The sequence below is a fragment of the Kryptolebias marmoratus genome, linkage group LG2, assembly GCF_001649575.2.
Source record: "Kryptolebias marmoratus isolate JLee-2015 linkage group LG2, ASM164957v2, whole genome shotgun sequence".
Lineage (NCBI taxonomy): Eukaryota > Metazoa > Chordata > Actinopteri > Cyprinodontiformes > Rivulidae > Kryptolebias > Kryptolebias marmoratus.
In genome coordinates, this window is record NC_051431.1 from 23,934,640 (window position 1) to 23,949,747 (window position 15,108).

Below are 15,108 nucleotides of genomic sequence, written 5' to 3' on the forward strand. Positions count from 1 at the left end.
GGGGTGAAAACTGTGCTAAACCAGTTAAAACAGGACGAACTGGTTTCTAGCGCTGATGATTTGTGATGTAATGTAGGGGTTTTCGCGGTGATTTCACCACTAAATAATGCACCTGGTCCACGCAGGCCTCGCCTCATACATTTTTCATTTGTAGAAAAAACAAAAAACAAAACAGGAGAAAAGTTTGACGTCAAAGCGGCGCAGGGAGGGGCAACACTGACGCGCGTGAAGCTGCTCTCCGCCTCTTGTGGATGCGCATCATTTCTACACCGGCACACGTCATCGTTAAAGAGGCAGTCAGCAGTTAGTGTCAGCGGATTGTTGTGCGTTTACCAGCAAGTGTTTTTGATTCTGAGTTGCCCATTTGACTAAATAGCACACACCTTTTATTGTTCTAACAGCTTGTCTTTGTTTAAAGTTGACGCCGTCTCTCGCACCCTCCTCTCTTTCCTTCACCGCCTGTCTTCACTTCCAACCTGTGAGGCACCGGTGATACAAAACCGAGCGGACCCAGATGCAGCCAGTCGGGTAGCAGATCGGTTGACCAGCTGTTGCTAATACGGCATTTCTGTGAAGGTGAGTCTTTTTTTTCTTTAAAAGTACGTTTTATTTTTTTTACAGATAAGTCAATGGGGATAACTTAGAATTTGTGCTTCAAGTCGGATAGTTGCCATTAAGAAGATAAAAAAACCGAATCGCTCTGGTTTATGAATGACGTTAGCTTGTTAGCTTTCTGTTCTGCTAGTATTTGTTGCTAACTTAACCGTGAACAGCAGCCTGTATAATACCATATTAGCCCTGTGTTTATAGCAATCTGTGTATTTATCAGAACAGTGATGGTGATCACAGTGAAATTAGGACGTTAAATTCTAATTTCTGTGCTTAGTTATGGTATTTTATTGTCAACTTTTTCAAAAAGCAAACAACCAAAGCTGACCAAAGTAAGTCAGTTCTGTACAGTAAAATCACAAATCAATTAAAATACAAACAAGAACAGCCAAAAGCATAAAATCTTGACCCGAGGGGGCACATTTGATTAAAAGGGGATGATTGTTTACTGATCTCCCTTACTGACCAGATCCAGAACGTGGAACATCCAGACGAAGCTGTTCCATAAATGTAAGACCTCTAGAATTTCAACAAGGGCAGATGGGTTCGGATAAATATTCAGGTGCCGGGCAGTGGAAAGCTTTAAAAACAATCGAGAGAATTTTAAAATCAGTTTTGTTTTGGAGACAGTGGGACTGACAAAAAGACAGGAGACAGAACAGGAAGTGGCAGAGCTGAAGATGTTGAGGTTCTCCTTGGGAGGGATGAGGATGGACAGGATTAGGAATGAGGTCATCAGAGGTCCAGCACAGGTTGAAGGACTGGGAGATAAAGTTAGAGAGGACAGACTGAGATGGTTTGGACATGTGCAGAGGAGGGACAGTGGGTATATTGGTAGAAGGGTGTTAGAGATGCAGCTGCCAGGAAAAAGACAAAGAGGAGATATATGGATGCAGTTAGAGAGGACATGGAGGGAGTTGGAGAGAGGACAGAGGACACAGAAGACAGAGTAAGATGGAGGAAAAAGAAGAAGAAGAAGACAGCAGTCTAGCCTGGAGGTGATGAATGCTGTGATAAGTCTTAACGTTGTCGTCAGAGAGAACGAGTTTGATCTTGGAAAAGGTTCCGAGTTACAGAAAACAGGTCTTTGGCAGTCACAAGTGACAGATTCCTGACGTGGTTCTAAAGATTAAATGATAATGGTCTACAGAAATGTTCATAGGGCCAAAAATGACTGTCGCAGCAAAGAACATAAGACTTGATGAAAACATGGATTAAATGTTTTAGATAAGCGAAACAGAAATACACTTTGATCAGGCTAAGAAAGATCACTCCAGGTTCAGCAAAGCCTGGTTGTTAGCCAGATCTGGAGCAGGTCAGGTTCACAGAATAAATTTATGCAGGACGTGATGTTCCACTGATTCAAGGAAACCAAATGAAGGATCGGTTGAGCCCGGAAAAAACAATCTCTTATGTTGGATTTGCGAAACATTCCTTCGGTCTGTTCAGTATTTGTTGTAAATGCTCCCCCACTTCTCTGCAGGTAAAGAGATGCAACATCTGATCCACATGAGCCTTATTAATGTTTCAGCGTGTTTGTCTGTCTTTTTCCTTTATTTATTTGTTTTTGTACAGGATGTTTAGGAGCCCACAATTCCTGATTTGGACCTGCCCCACGAGACAGTCGCTGCTGCTGCGAGAATCGTGCCTTTCTGCCTTCTCTGAGCACATTGGGTTGGGATGGCTGCGAGCAAGACACGTGAACGAGAGGAAATGCGAAGCAAAACGCGGACAAAGCACAAATGAGGACGTGCTGCCGTTATCCGCAAGGACAGCATGTTTTTCAACACAGCTGTCTTCCTGTAGATCAGCCAGTCTAACGCGTCAGCTGAGGGATGTTTTATCAGAAAACCTTCTTTCCAGAGTCATGTTAAGCTACCACCACAGCCACTCTCAAGTCTCTGCTAAAACCAAACAAGTGTCTTATCTCGTCAGCACTTTCTGGAACTGTTTATTCAACCGGACTTTTCTTCAGCGCCGGAGGCGGCCTTGGGCTCTCAGCTGCGTCAATAAGAATCAACGCAACTTTCTTCATCACGTACCAAGTTCCTTTAGCCCGTTCAGCCTGTCGGCACACAAGCCACGGATATTAAATCCGTTTCGCTGCAACCCGTCACCCGGTCCCGGTTTCCGTCGGATCCAAACTGTTCATCAGCCTGTCCCTCATGTGGCGGACACCTGGAGGGACTGCCTGTCCCTCGAAAATGAGGCCCGCTGTCGACAGAAACTGGCGCCCAACTGGAAGCTCTACGACATGGACAAGGTGATGAAAGGGGCGAGTCAGACACAAGGCACCAACCGGGGGAGGTGGGCGGCCATCTTGGTGTCTCTGTGCTCCGTTGAAGGGGAGCCTGCTTTCCTGTTCACTCTGCGCTCCAGCACACTGAGAGGCAAACACAAAGGAGATGTCAGGTTGGTGGGAGGCTGGAAACAAAACTGCAATGATCTCGGTTTTCTTTTTTAATAGAAAGTCTTGGTCAAGTAAAAGTATGCTTGTGTTCTTTTTGCAGCTTTGCTGGAGGAAAGGGCGATCCATCAGACAGAGACGTAGTGGCCACGGCGTTGCGAGAAGCCCAGGAGGAGCTGGGTATTAATGTGCTAGCTGAGAGGGTTTGGGGAGTGATGAAACCTCTGAGGGACAAGGTGAGTCACACAGTTATTTATTTATTGTTTTTTTTCAATCACGTGAAAGTTGTGAGATCTTATTCTCTTTTAGCAGTGGGATTGGAAAATGCTGCACTTCTAGTTATCATAGTTATCTAGTTACACTTTTTTCCTGTTGTTTTTACATACGGCATTTTCCGCAATACAGGGCGCACTGGATTATAAGACGCACAGTCAGTGAATGGTCCATTTTCAAACTTTTGTCATATAAGGCGCGTGCACCTCCCAATTTTTGTTACTTTGCAAAGACCGCGCGCGCCGTGCTTCATTTAAAATGAACGATTTTGCTGCTCTAGCGGAGCTGGTTCACCTGTCTCAGCATTTATATGATCCCTCTATGAGAGATCACAAAGATAATCAAACGGTTCAAAACTCACGGAAGAATACTGCACCGACGTAAGCGTCAAGTATAAACGCCTCCACCGCTCGCTCAGGTTCAGGTGCGTGACTATAACTGAGCCTTATTGCTGCAAGCGGTGCGGCTTGTAGTTTAACCAAAGTTGTACTAAAACATTACGACTTTCTACATATATAAGGTGCTCCGGATTATAAGGCGCACTGTCGTTTTTTGAGAAAATGTAAGGCTTTTAAATGCGTCTTATAGTCCGGAAAATACAGTATGTTTTTTGCTATCTTCTGCATACTTTGTGCTGTTTTACTTCTTCATGTATCAAAATCTTCACATCATTCAGGAAAGGGGCACTGTGCCTTTTTGGTTTTTGAAACTTTTAAACTTTCATATTTAAAACATTTGGTTTCTTTGAAATTGGCTTCATCATACTTGCTCTGTATCGTCTCCGTTAGCAACTTTTAGTTTGTAGCTATGGTTTTTTAGCTTTTAGCATGTTGCTGTCTTTGGTTTTTCACTAGTGTTCTGCATCTAAAAGGCTGACAGTCAGCTTCAGTTTTCAGGATTAACTCTGTTTTCTGCAGTAATGCTATTAGGTTTTTGCCACACCGCCTTTCTAGGTCTTTAGTGTTGATAAATATTGTCTTTTAAACTGTGAATGTATCTGCATTTTGAGATTTATTATGTTTTTAAAATGTAATGTTTCTGGAAACAATTGTTTTGTCAGATGTACAGTGGACCTAAGTTAATGTCAACAAATTACCTGATGGTCTTACCAGCAAAGCAGCTCCCTAAAATATTCCATTTCCACTCACATACACATTAAATAAGAGGAGCAGCAAATCCTCAGTGCTTTTGAAATGTCATAAATTTAGATAATAAAGGTTTTTATTCTAAACCCGCCATAAAACGTTTGTGTTTTTCCAGTCAGGGATGATGATTGTTCCAGTGTTGGCTAACCTCGGTCCTTTCGAGGAGTTGGCTTTCAAACCAAACCCTGAAGAGGTACATTTATTTTACTTCTTACCTCCTTCGTACTCCATGATCACCTCACTGTGGCAGAAACAATCAGCTAGAACAAAGATGGTCTCCAGCAGTGAATTAACACAGTGGGCTTTCCATCACATGTGACGCGTCATGGATGGTTTTGAGCAAGCGCAAACCTTCTGTAGGTGGTTTATTCATGACGTGGGGCCTGCATACACCAGCATGGCTTTGTTGTAGATAATTTGAAGCAGGACTGACCACGGTGGCCTCATACCTGGGCTGCAGCCATTAATGTGACAAGGTCACAGGAAAAACCGAGCCAGACGTGGTTCCTGAGAGTCATGCCAGGCCGGGCAGTGATGAGGATGAAGAAGAAGGTCTCTGGGGGAAAAAAGAAAATTGGCAGGAAAAACCTCTGCCGAGTACTAAGAGGGTTGCAACATTATAACTAATTTCACTCTGAAAGGTGGATTTTGCATATTTTTGCAATCCAGCCACAGCCTAATCGGTCATGAAGAGAATAGCGGGGTCATCATCCTGTTTGTAGGGGCTTACTCTGACTGTAGGTTTTATTTGTGAGCATGATGGAAATGAATTTATTAGGTTGAGGGACTTTGAAGTCACACCAGAGCTGTACCTAACCGTTTAGTATACCACATTCATATTATGGTTATTTAATGTATGATCTGATCCAGTAATCTCATCTTAAATGACCTAACAAGATAACAAACACAAATAAATAGATCTTTCTTTATCACAATGGAAACAGACAATTTTTTAAATTTTGAACTAATAAAAAGCTTTTATTGTTTGTTTTCTCCTGTTAGGTCGATGAAATCTTCACCTTGTCTTTGTCGCACCTGTGCAACCCGCAGAACCGTGGCTACACAAACTTCCGCACTGGTGAGAAGTACGGATACACACTGCCGGTGTTTTGTAATGGGAAATACCGAGTGTGGGGCCTGACTGCAGTCGCCCTGGACCAAAGCCTAAAACTCGTTGTACCTCCGTAGTAGCTCCGTTCCAGACTTGAAATATTTCAGTGCCTGAAGGTATTATTAAGACAGTTATGAAGCAAAACCATGTCAGAAATCTGTGAAGGCAACTTAGTTATTTATATAATTCAAACTCATGAGTCTGTTTGTCCTGTGTTTTGTTGTTTTTTGAGTAGAGAAAGCTCTTTGTTGTCTTTATGCGCTGAGTCTGGGATGTGTTACCTTCGCCAATAAATAGATTAGGTATAAACATATTGGCCAGCTGTATCTGTGTCACTAAAGGAAAGTACTGTTCGAGGTTTATTCTGGATTTGTAAAACAGATGACTGATTCTTGCTTGAGCACTTTTGATTTTTAAATGACAAGTCTTTTGTTTTTAGTTCTTGTTAATTTAGCGATAAACTGACGCAACGTCGTCCTGAATCATCAAAGCACAGCCACAACAAGATTACACTTATCTCATTTTTCATCGTGTTTTATTTAGATCAGATCTTTACTGCTGTAAACACTGAAATAATCAAAGCACATTGTATACGAGGGGAAAAAACCAACAACAATGCAATAAACCTTATTTTAAAGATATTTTCGGTTTGTTCGCAATCTTTCTTTTGCTTCTGTTTTATTTTTTACATAATAGACGTCGAAGGGATAAACAGACATTCAAACAAGCTACAGAGTCTGAGTTCCCTGGTTTCAGTTACAGTCTGAGCTCAGATGGAAAGCTGTAATGTGACAAAGGGAACTTTAACTGTGTTAAGGTTAAAAATTCAGGGCTGTGAGCACTCCAGGGGGTCTTGTGAGTCGGGCAGAAGGTGGCAGTTGAAGGGCCAGCTGAAGGAGAAGAGGTCGAGGGCCTGGCTGCATTGCTGCTCAGCGGAGGAGCAGACTGAGCGGCAGGGTTGGAGGACGCCGCCCTGAGGGCTGCACTGAGGAAGGAACATCCCACACACCAGCCTCTGCAGGGGCCCGAAGCACGCCAGCTCCATTAGCACCTGGCCACAAAACAAGGTGGGGTTTATTGTCTGCTCTGACACAAATCTTAAAGATATGTCAAAGCAACTTACCCGATACTGTCGCAGGAGTGTGGCAGCCTCTCTCTGGTCGGCGATGAATAGCCAGATGTTGGGGAAAGACGTGAGGTTATAGCTGAGGCCCTGACACATCTCCACCTCTATGATCTCACACGATGAGGCTGATTTCATGGTGAAAAATAATTTACGGTCATTGAAACAGCAGGCAAAGAACCAGCGTTCTATTAATCCATACTTTTTTTTTTTTCTTTTAAAACCACAACTACAGCAGTCTGATATTGTAAGCAGGCTTCCTCCTGTACAATCTTCTCAGTGGCAGAGGAACCAGAACCTGTTGGACCTTTTAATGGAAGTCGACGTAGACTCACTGAAGGGAGGGTAGGTGGAGTTGCCACAGCCCTGCTCGTCTGCTCCGTCGGGGCAGTCGTTCCATCCATCACACAGCCACTGCTGCTGAATGCACTCCCCAGTCCTGCAGGTGAACTGGTTCGGAGCACACGTCCCTATGGAAATAAGTTTTAGGATTAAAAAAAAACTGGGAGGAAATATTCTGTGTTGAATTATTTTTGAGAGTTTTATTTAAATCCTACCAGTGGTTCATTTAGATATTTTGCTATCAGACAAATGGGGTTGATGCAAAAGTTTTAGCTTTCCATCTGTACGATTACCCGAGTCATTTTGCCATTTTGATTTATTTTTTGTTAGCTAATGTCATTTAGCTGTAGCGGCTGACTTCAAAAGTTCGATCGCAGCTGTTTATCCAAATATTACTTTCTGAGAGTTTCACTACAATTTGTCGAGTAGTTCATAAGATATTTTGCTAACACAATGGTTATATTAAGAGAGACATGGGCAAAAACCATAATTGCCTTTTCATCTTTGGTGGTGGGTGATAATACATTCAGAAGTGATTCTCTGGTTAAGTAGAAATGAGCTTGTTACCAAAGCCAAAACTCACTGTTGAGTACAGATATGGCCTGGTACGTTGCGTTGAAGCCGCTGTCGGCCACCCCATCATCGGACACGAACACCACTGTCATGTGGGGCCCAGAGGAGGTCAGGTCTGGTGGGACGGTGGTCCCGCAAAATCTGGTACAAAGGCAAGAGAAACAAAAGCTTCTATGAAACAGTAATGGACAAAAGGAAAGACACATTTCACCTTTCATAGCCACAACAGACAATGTTCAAAGAGGTGGGCTAGTGATGATGCAGTAATTTCACCGATATAGGAACATAAATGTGATTTATCTTGCACAGATTATGAGACTGCGGGGCTCCTCACCTCCCTAAGACCCTGCCAGCTCCGGTGCTGCTGCTGTCGTGCACCTCCACGTAGTCGTACTCGCACACATCCTGAGTTTCCAGGCTGAAGTTTTTGAAGCTCAGCGTGATGACGTGACCCTCGTCAACAGATATATGCCATATACACATCTAAAAAGAAAGAAACAAATGGCTTCAGTCTCCTGTTCTTGTTGGTCCGGGTGTGTGTTTGTTTGTGTAAAGTCAGTCAGGCTCTACCTGCTGGTGAAGATAAGGCCTGGGGTGGTTCGGACTCTCCATAGAACCATATGGCCCAAACTTCTGGCCACCACATTCTGTGAAACAGCATTGCTCATGTGTTTACTCTCATGTCCTTAAGTTAGAGCCTTGGGTTTGATTCAGTTTCTCACCATTGTGTATGTGGGTGCAGTTTGCTTCATCTTTTCGGTCATCACAGTTCGGATGACCGTCACACACAGACGCAGGCAGCAGACAGCGACCGTCGTCACACGTGAACTCCTCTCTGGTGCAGCTCTCTGAGGAGAGACGCAACAGAAACGTCCGTGCAGGTTCAAAAAGGGCACGAGTGCGAACAAACACGCAGAGGCAGAGTACTGACGGTGTCCGGGCAGGACAGCTCTGTATTGGGCGGCGAAGCCGTTGCCTGCGATGCTGTTGTCGGAACGGAAGGTGACCCACACCGTGCTGCTGTTTGTGTTCACTGTTGGTGGAGCGACGTTGCCACAAAACCTGCAAGAAAACGATCTGGGTTGGAATAATCTGTGTACTCTTTTTTTTTTTTTTCTTTCAGCTTCAGACTGAACTTTAAGCCTGGACACTGAAGCTCTAAACTTTTAGAAGGCCAGCGTTGTGCAATCTGTAGAATTTTCTAAATCGTGTTGCGACATTTTCCAAGAATGTTAGTGGGCAGAAAGGTCAAAGTATTATTTACAATGTTCCATCGAGTCCTCAGTACGTTTCAGAGCTGAGGACTCTAAAACATGTGCAGACCTTTATTGCCATCTCTCTGCATTTTGAAGTAATGTCACATTGTTTTTTTTGTTTTGTTTTGTTATGTTTTTTTTAGCACAACAGAGTTCCTATATGATTTTAGTATTTTCCAGATCTGGGTAAATATGGGGGAAAAAAAGAAACAGTCTAAAAAAAAACCCCATTTGTGTTCCCAGACTCTCTTAACTGTTGCAATTTCTGAAAAATAAAGATTAAATTTCTAAAAAGTTGCTGAAATGAGAAGAGCATTTTTCACATTGACTGGATGTAAACAAATGAACAGTTGCTACAATGTTTTTGCTGGTGCCTTTCTTTTTGTGTGTGTGTGTGTCTATTACCAAAATATCTCATGAACCACTGAACAAATTTTAATGAACCTTGCAGGAACTAATCATTGGATGTACCTCTAAAACGGATTAACGTTTGGAGCCAACCCAATTCAAGATGGCTGCCAAAGCCAGCTGAATTTAGAAAACACAAAAAGGGCTATATTTCAGTCAGTTTTACACACATTGGGCTTAAGTTTTGTGTGGTAGTAGCTGAGAGTCATTCACAGCGCGTATTCCAAGTGTCACTCGTGTGAGATCTTTGCTTAAAAGAAATTAGCATTAATTGTTGGAATCAGTCGATATTTGTTTGTTAGCAAAATATCCCATGAAGCAAAGCATGGATTTCATTGGATGTACATCTACAGCTGGCTACCACAGCTAATCAACCTTAGCCAACACAAAAATGTCTATAGCTTTGTCAATTTTACAAATATTGATTTAAGATTTGATGTGGTAGTAGCTGAGAGTTATCCCCAACACACACATACTATGATTGCTCATAACCTTATTTTCAAGGTTTGACCAAAATGGCTACAACTCCTTCATTTCTCTACATAAGATGATCTTGGTTTAACAGTCTAGCATAAGGCGGCGGATGATATGCCTTCCCTCAAGGATTGCTAGACCTTTAATTCTTCCTTTTTTTTTTTTACTAACCTTATTAACCTTCAGAAACTGCAATAGGGGTAAATGTTTTAGGACTCCCAATTTTTTTAATTTATAATGTCATCCATAGAAGTGCAACGACTTGAATATTTTAGCTGACAAGGATACACAGGCCTTTGTTTGAAGACTTGAATAAATATTAATATTAAATAACTTTTGTCAATTGCACATGCTGGGTGAGAGGCATTTGTAAAATAGAAAAAAATAGTAATTTAAGAAAAGAAAAAAAAAACCCTTTCCACATCATATAATTTTACATAAGTGTAAGGATTAAAAAAAACTGCACCACTATAGAAATTACAGTTTATCTGCAGGCATTTGACATCAAGAGAGGCTCAAATATCAACAGAAAATCTGAGTCTGAAAAAAAAAGGAATTTCAAAAATGGAAAATGTGTAGGAACCCCGTTGACGTGGTGTATGTATAAAAATGTTTGTGAAAATGTGGACGTGTAATCCAGAGCACACTGCTGTTATCACCATGCAAAGGGTGGGGACTTGGCTGACCTGGTGACCACAGAGCTCTGCTCCACCTGCTCCTGCACCTCCAACCAGTCGAACAGACATAAAGACTGTCCCTCCATTGCCATAGAGGTAACGTGGATCTGGACCAGGTGAGGGGGCGGGACCTGAATCATCCAGACGCACATGGAGTTCGGGGGGTAGGAGCCAGGGTGGTTTGGAGAAGTGAAACTTCCCTCAGAGTCGGTCATAACGCCTCCACATCCTGAGAAACAGAAATGATTAGTTCATGAGGGGAAGGAAATAAATATAAACTTTTCTGTTGTGTGGGTGGAGACCTACCTGTTTCAGATGGGGGTATCTGAGCAGGTTGAGGTGAAGCTGTGGTTTTTATTAGACTTCTGTTTGAGGGGACTATGGGGGAAGGAAGGGACGCTTCATGTCCTGCACTCTGCAGGTCTGGAGTGTCTGTGGTCATCAAGTGATCCTCCACAGCCTGACCTTTTATCTCTAAATGAGGAGAATTCATGTTTGTGTAGCACAGATGGTAGGTATCCTGTTTAAAACACGAGTTCTGTCCCACAGTTTGATTTTTTAAACAAGCTACCTTTAGGTGATAGCAGTCTAGGCTCATCAGTTTTTAAATTTTTTTAAATTTTAATTTCCTTATAATTGATTGTAGGTGCAACAGGGACTCACGAGTGAGAATGAGAGCCAGCGCTACACCCAGGGCTACCAGCAGGAGAAGGACTGCAGCAGAGACCACCACTACCCCCCAGCTACGACCAGGGCCCCGGAGACGCAGCCAACACACTTCGAAAAACCCACAACCAAGGCCTGAATGACAGAATACAAACATGATGGTGTTTAATCTCAAAACATTGTGGCTCGATAAAACGTAGCCCGTTTGTGATTAAAGCAACATGATCTCTAATATTTAGGCCACTTATAATGAGTCTAGTTCGAATGTTTGGATACAACCGGAACCATCTCAGCAGTTCCTCTTTTCCACGGTCACCAGGAGGATTCGACAAGCAAACAACAGGGCTTTGTCTGCTTCTACGAACAGGTTTTAAATGAATCAATGGTCTACATTTTTAAAAATATAATCAGCTGAGGTTTATATGCTTTGAGCTCCTAGGACGATAAGAGCACGAGTTCTATGCTTCTGTAGGATTTTTTTTATTAAAAAAACCTTCACATGTTTATTGACATCTTTTATGCTAGATCCGTTCTTAGTTTTAGACAAACGTTTTGGGCTATATTAGTTCTGTTCAAACACCAAGCTAAGACCAGTTAGCACAATTCCTTTAAATCAAGGCTGAAAAAGCTGCTCTGAACAAAATATCTTAATACATATTGACCTTATGATTATCATTTTTATGATTATTATTTTTTTGGATGATTGTAATGATGTTTTGATGATTGTAATGTAACTCTACTGATGTTTTTATTATGTAAAGCACTTTGATTGCCTTGCTGCTGAAATGTGCTATCCTTTTTTTTTTTACTTTACTTTACTTTATTTTGCTTTACTTTACTTTACTTTACTTTACTTTACTTTACTTTACTTTACTTTACTTTACTTTACTTTACTTTACTTTACTTTACTTTACTTTACTTTACTTTACTTTACTTTACTTTACTTTACTTTACTTTACTTTACTTTACCAAGAATGGCGTCTCTGTTGGAAATATGTTTTCTTTCTATTTGAACCTCAGAGAGTAATGTTTTTATGAGTGGTACTGATATTTAATCATTCTGATATGCCTAATTTCATACTAATAGTTAACAAAAAAACAGCAGCTATAAAAGTAATGAAACTAGCATTCCTTGAAGGAATACATATCACCTGCTCAGAGTATGTATTAGTGATGATTCATCTATTAACACAACAAATCTTATTTTAATATGGGTAAAAATGACTGTGTTGATTAGCTGTAGTGGCCATCTTAATTTAGGTTGACTAGTTATTCAGTGGTAGATTACGGTTTGGTTTTCTGAGTATTTTATTAAAATCCGTTTTAGCTAACAGACAGGCAACACACACACATACACAGATAGAAATGTTAAAAACAGCAGGATGCTTTAGGCCCAGGGAGTAGTGAAGCGATTGTCTAACTCACTGGCAGCCGGAGGTTTGATTGGTTCAGGCGTTAATGAAGAGGTCCTGAATCCCTCCACCCTCTCCTCGCGCTCCCCCTCCAGCTCGAAGGCAGGGTTACAAAACACATTCTGGGAAAAGCAGAACAAAAACCAAAACAAAAAGACAGAACAAGCCATCTGTTTAATGATAACTGTATTTTTTGGCAGTATGGTGTAATGTTTGGAAGGACAAATCATTTTATTTTTTCAAATGTAGAGTTAAGACTGATTTTTTTGTTTGTTTGTCTGTTTTTTTACTTAGCCATAAATTGTTTTGCCCTTCAAGCCTGGGTTTCCTGCCAGATATATAAAGGCTTGAAATTTCTATGCAGCCAATCTGCCATCTGAGGTTGTTTCTCTGATCTTCTGGAACTGGATTAACAGTTTTGGGGTCACGGCACCGAGTGCTCTGATAGCCACTGGCACCAATGAGGCCTTGACTCGCCACAACTTCTCTATTTCCTCTTTCAGCCCTTGGTATTTCTCATATTTTCTTCCTGATGTTACAGTCCCTTGGGTTTGCTACATCTATCACCACTGCCTTCTTCTGTAGTTTGTAGACCACAAGGCTTTAACAGATCCATCTTTGTGCCAACTAAAATGGTCTCATCCTCCTATAAAGACTGATAACACTTGTAAGAACAGGCATGGAGACTTGAGTTAGGATCACCAAAGACGACTCAAAACACTTTTCTAAAACAAATAGTGCTACTCTATACAGATGAAGATCTGTATGGAGAAAAAGTAGTCCCAAAATGTGTATTACACATTTACAAACATGGGCATAAGTTTGGGTGATTGCCAAGATGTATTACCAAACAATCTGAGCATTTGGCAAACAGCTTTACAAACTCCAACATTGAATTGTGAGCAAAGATTTATTTTCACATGTAGATTTTTACTCCCAATCTTACAAAAGGGGCCTTAAATACAAGGGTACGAAGGGCGTGACACACTTGGATGTATACAGAAACCAGCAGACAGCACAGTTTTAGGAATACACTACAGTGGAGCGCACAGAATAGCCATAGAGAGGAAATAATATTCCACGTCCCAAGAGCCAGCTTCTGTAGCCGAGGATCAGACCGCCAAGGTCCCCGCCTTCGGCCACCACCCATCTCATATTGCACCCGACCCCTTTGGCCCCTCCCATAGGTGGTGAGCCCATGGGAAGGGGGACGGCTGTGCCCGGCTGTGCTCCATGGGTAAAAGCCCGGCCACCAGGCGCTCGCCAACGTGGCCCACCTCCAGGCCTGGCTCCAGAGTGGAGCCCCGGTGACCCGCGTCCGGGCGAGGGAACACTGTGTCCAATATTTTTACTCATCATCATCTCTCTGCAGCGTGTCTGAGCTCTCCCTTAGAGATAGGGTAAGAAGCTTGGTCATCTAGGAAGGACTCAGAGTAGAGCCGCTGCTCCTCCACGTCGAGAGGAGACAGTTGAGGTGGCTTGGGCATCTGGTTAGGATGCCTCTTGGACGCCTCCCTGGTGAGGTGTTCTGGGCACGTCCCACCGGGAGGAGGCCCAGAGGAAGACCCAGGACACGCTGGAGGGACTATGTTTCTCGGCTGGCCTGGGAACGCCTTGGAGTTCCCCCGGAGGAGCTGGCCCAAGTGGCTGTGGAGAGGGAAGTCTGGGTCTCCCTGCTTAGGCTGCTGCCCCCACGACCCGACCCCGGAGAAGCAGAAGAGAATGGATGGATGGATGGAGGAAATAATATGTGAATCCGATGACAATTCAAATGAACCTGCTTTCCACCAGTCCTTACACGCGGCATGTATTTGTGACTGTTAAGAGCTGCTGGCATAAAGAAAGGCTCAAACCCAACACAAAGGTTGGTTTGTGCACAAATGTAACCCAATCTGTGCGCGTCACACCATACATACGCTTGCATTTAAAGGTTTCCATTTGCAGACACCTTTTCAAGTGTGAAAACTGTCCCATTTATAAGGCTGAAGGTAAAACTGTATGTAAAAGTCAATTTTTGTTCATTTCTTTTAAAGTTTGAGTTTGTTTTGGACATGCTCAGATTGTTTGATGAATGTGTGAACACGTTTCCATTTACCCATAGCTGAACACAGATTGTTGTACAGTTGTGTTTATTATGAGACTAATTTCTCCTCATAGTTTTGGGTCCACTTTGGCAGTTCGGGCACTAAGATAAATCCATAAGAGTTTGAATTCAAGATGTCCAAGTGGAGTATTTTATCTTAACGCTTTCCCACTCACCTTATAAATGTCAGAGGAGTCTGAGTAAACAGACACCTGGCTGAGGTCAGACATCTTTAGTCTGTCAGGAAAGGTAGAGGGACTTTGGCCAACAATCCTTTTCATCTACGGGTCCAACGTGTGGATAAACGTATCTCGGAGGGCATCGTGAAGAGAGCTGCTTCTTTGCGAGGACAGATCAGAGATATTTTTCTGAGTTTTCTTGTCGTTCATTTTGCATTTTGCAAACCTCCACTGAAGCTGTGAAAACTTGTCTCTAGTCCTCCAAGACAGCACGGTTCTTTGCTGGAAGTCCATCAACATAATCCACATAAAAATAGACCAAAGATAATATAATTCACATGAAGTAATTTTTAATTTCCGGTTTTCAAAA

General features: G+C 42.4%; 2 protein-coding genes across 3 annotated transcripts; one reads left to right on the forward strand and one right to left on the reverse strand.

Annotated features, from left to right (window-relative positions):
• The first annotated feature begins 323 nt into the window (after positions 1 to 323).
• Positions 324 to 6,186, forward strand: nudt8 (nudix (nucleoside diphosphate linked moiety X)-type motif 8). 2 transcript variants are annotated; one of them, XM_017430614.3, is made up of 5 exons: positions 330 to 576; positions 2,185 to 3,021; positions 3,120 to 3,252; positions 4,550 to 4,627; positions 5,437 to 6,186. In XM_017430614.3, the coding sequence occupies exons 2-5, from the start codon at positions 2,186 to 2,188 to the stop codon at positions 5,620 to 5,622; spliced, it is 1,233 nt and encodes a 410-aa protein (XP_017286103.1). In that variant the 5' UTR covers positions 330 to 576; position 2,185; the 3' UTR covers positions 5,623 to 6,186. The 2 variants fall into 2 exon arrangements, with proteins under 2 accessions (XP_037837995.1, XP_017286103.1); XM_037982067.1 differs by lacking the exon at positions 4,550 to 4,627 and having other exon boundaries at positions 324 to 576.
• On the reverse strand, positions 5,785 to 15,093 carry LOC108244426 (membrane frizzled-related protein). The gene is made up of 13 exons (XM_017430620.3): positions 14,736 to 15,093; positions 12,490 to 12,598; positions 11,062 to 11,199; positions 10,705 to 10,872; positions 10,408 to 10,627; positions 8,515 to 8,645; positions 8,306 to 8,431; positions 8,154 to 8,230; positions 7,918 to 8,066; positions 7,594 to 7,724; positions 7,004 to 7,138; positions 6,669 to 6,796; positions 5,785 to 6,596 (listed from the first exon to the last, which is right to left on the reverse strand). Exons 1-13 carry the CDS (start codon positions 14,838 to 14,840, stop codon positions 6,372 to 6,374), a joined length of 1,842 nt encoding a protein of 613 aa, XP_017286109.1. The 5' UTR covers positions 14,841 to 15,093; the 3' UTR covers positions 5,785 to 6,371.
• Between the last annotated feature and the right edge of the window lie 15 nt (positions 15,094 to 15,108).

Coding starts and splice junctions, on each gene's coding strand:
- nudt8 (XM_017430614.3), top strand. CDS start 2,186: ATGTTTAGGAGCCCACAATTCCTGATTTGGACCTGCCCCACGAGACAG. Junction 3,022..3,119: donor AAACACAAAGGAGATGTCAG/GTTGGTGGGAGG, acceptor TTCTTTTTGCAG/CTTTGCTGGAGGAAAGGGCG. Junction 4,628..5,436: donor TCAAACCAAACCCTGAAGAG/GTACATTTATTT, acceptor TTCTCCTGTTAG/GTCGATGAAATCTTCACCTT.
- LOC108244426 (XM_017430620.3), bottom strand. CDS start 14,840: ATGAAAAGGATTGTTGGCCAAAGTCCCTCTACCTTTCCTGACAGACTA. Junction 10,628..10,704: donor GATACCCCCATCTGAAACAG/GTAGGTCTCCAC, acceptor TCTGTTTCTCAG/GATGTGGAGGCGTTATGACC. Junction 8,432..8,514: donor AGCTGTCCTGCCCGGACACC/GTCAGTACTCTG, acceptor GTCTCTCCTCAG/AGAGCTGCACCAGAGAGGAG.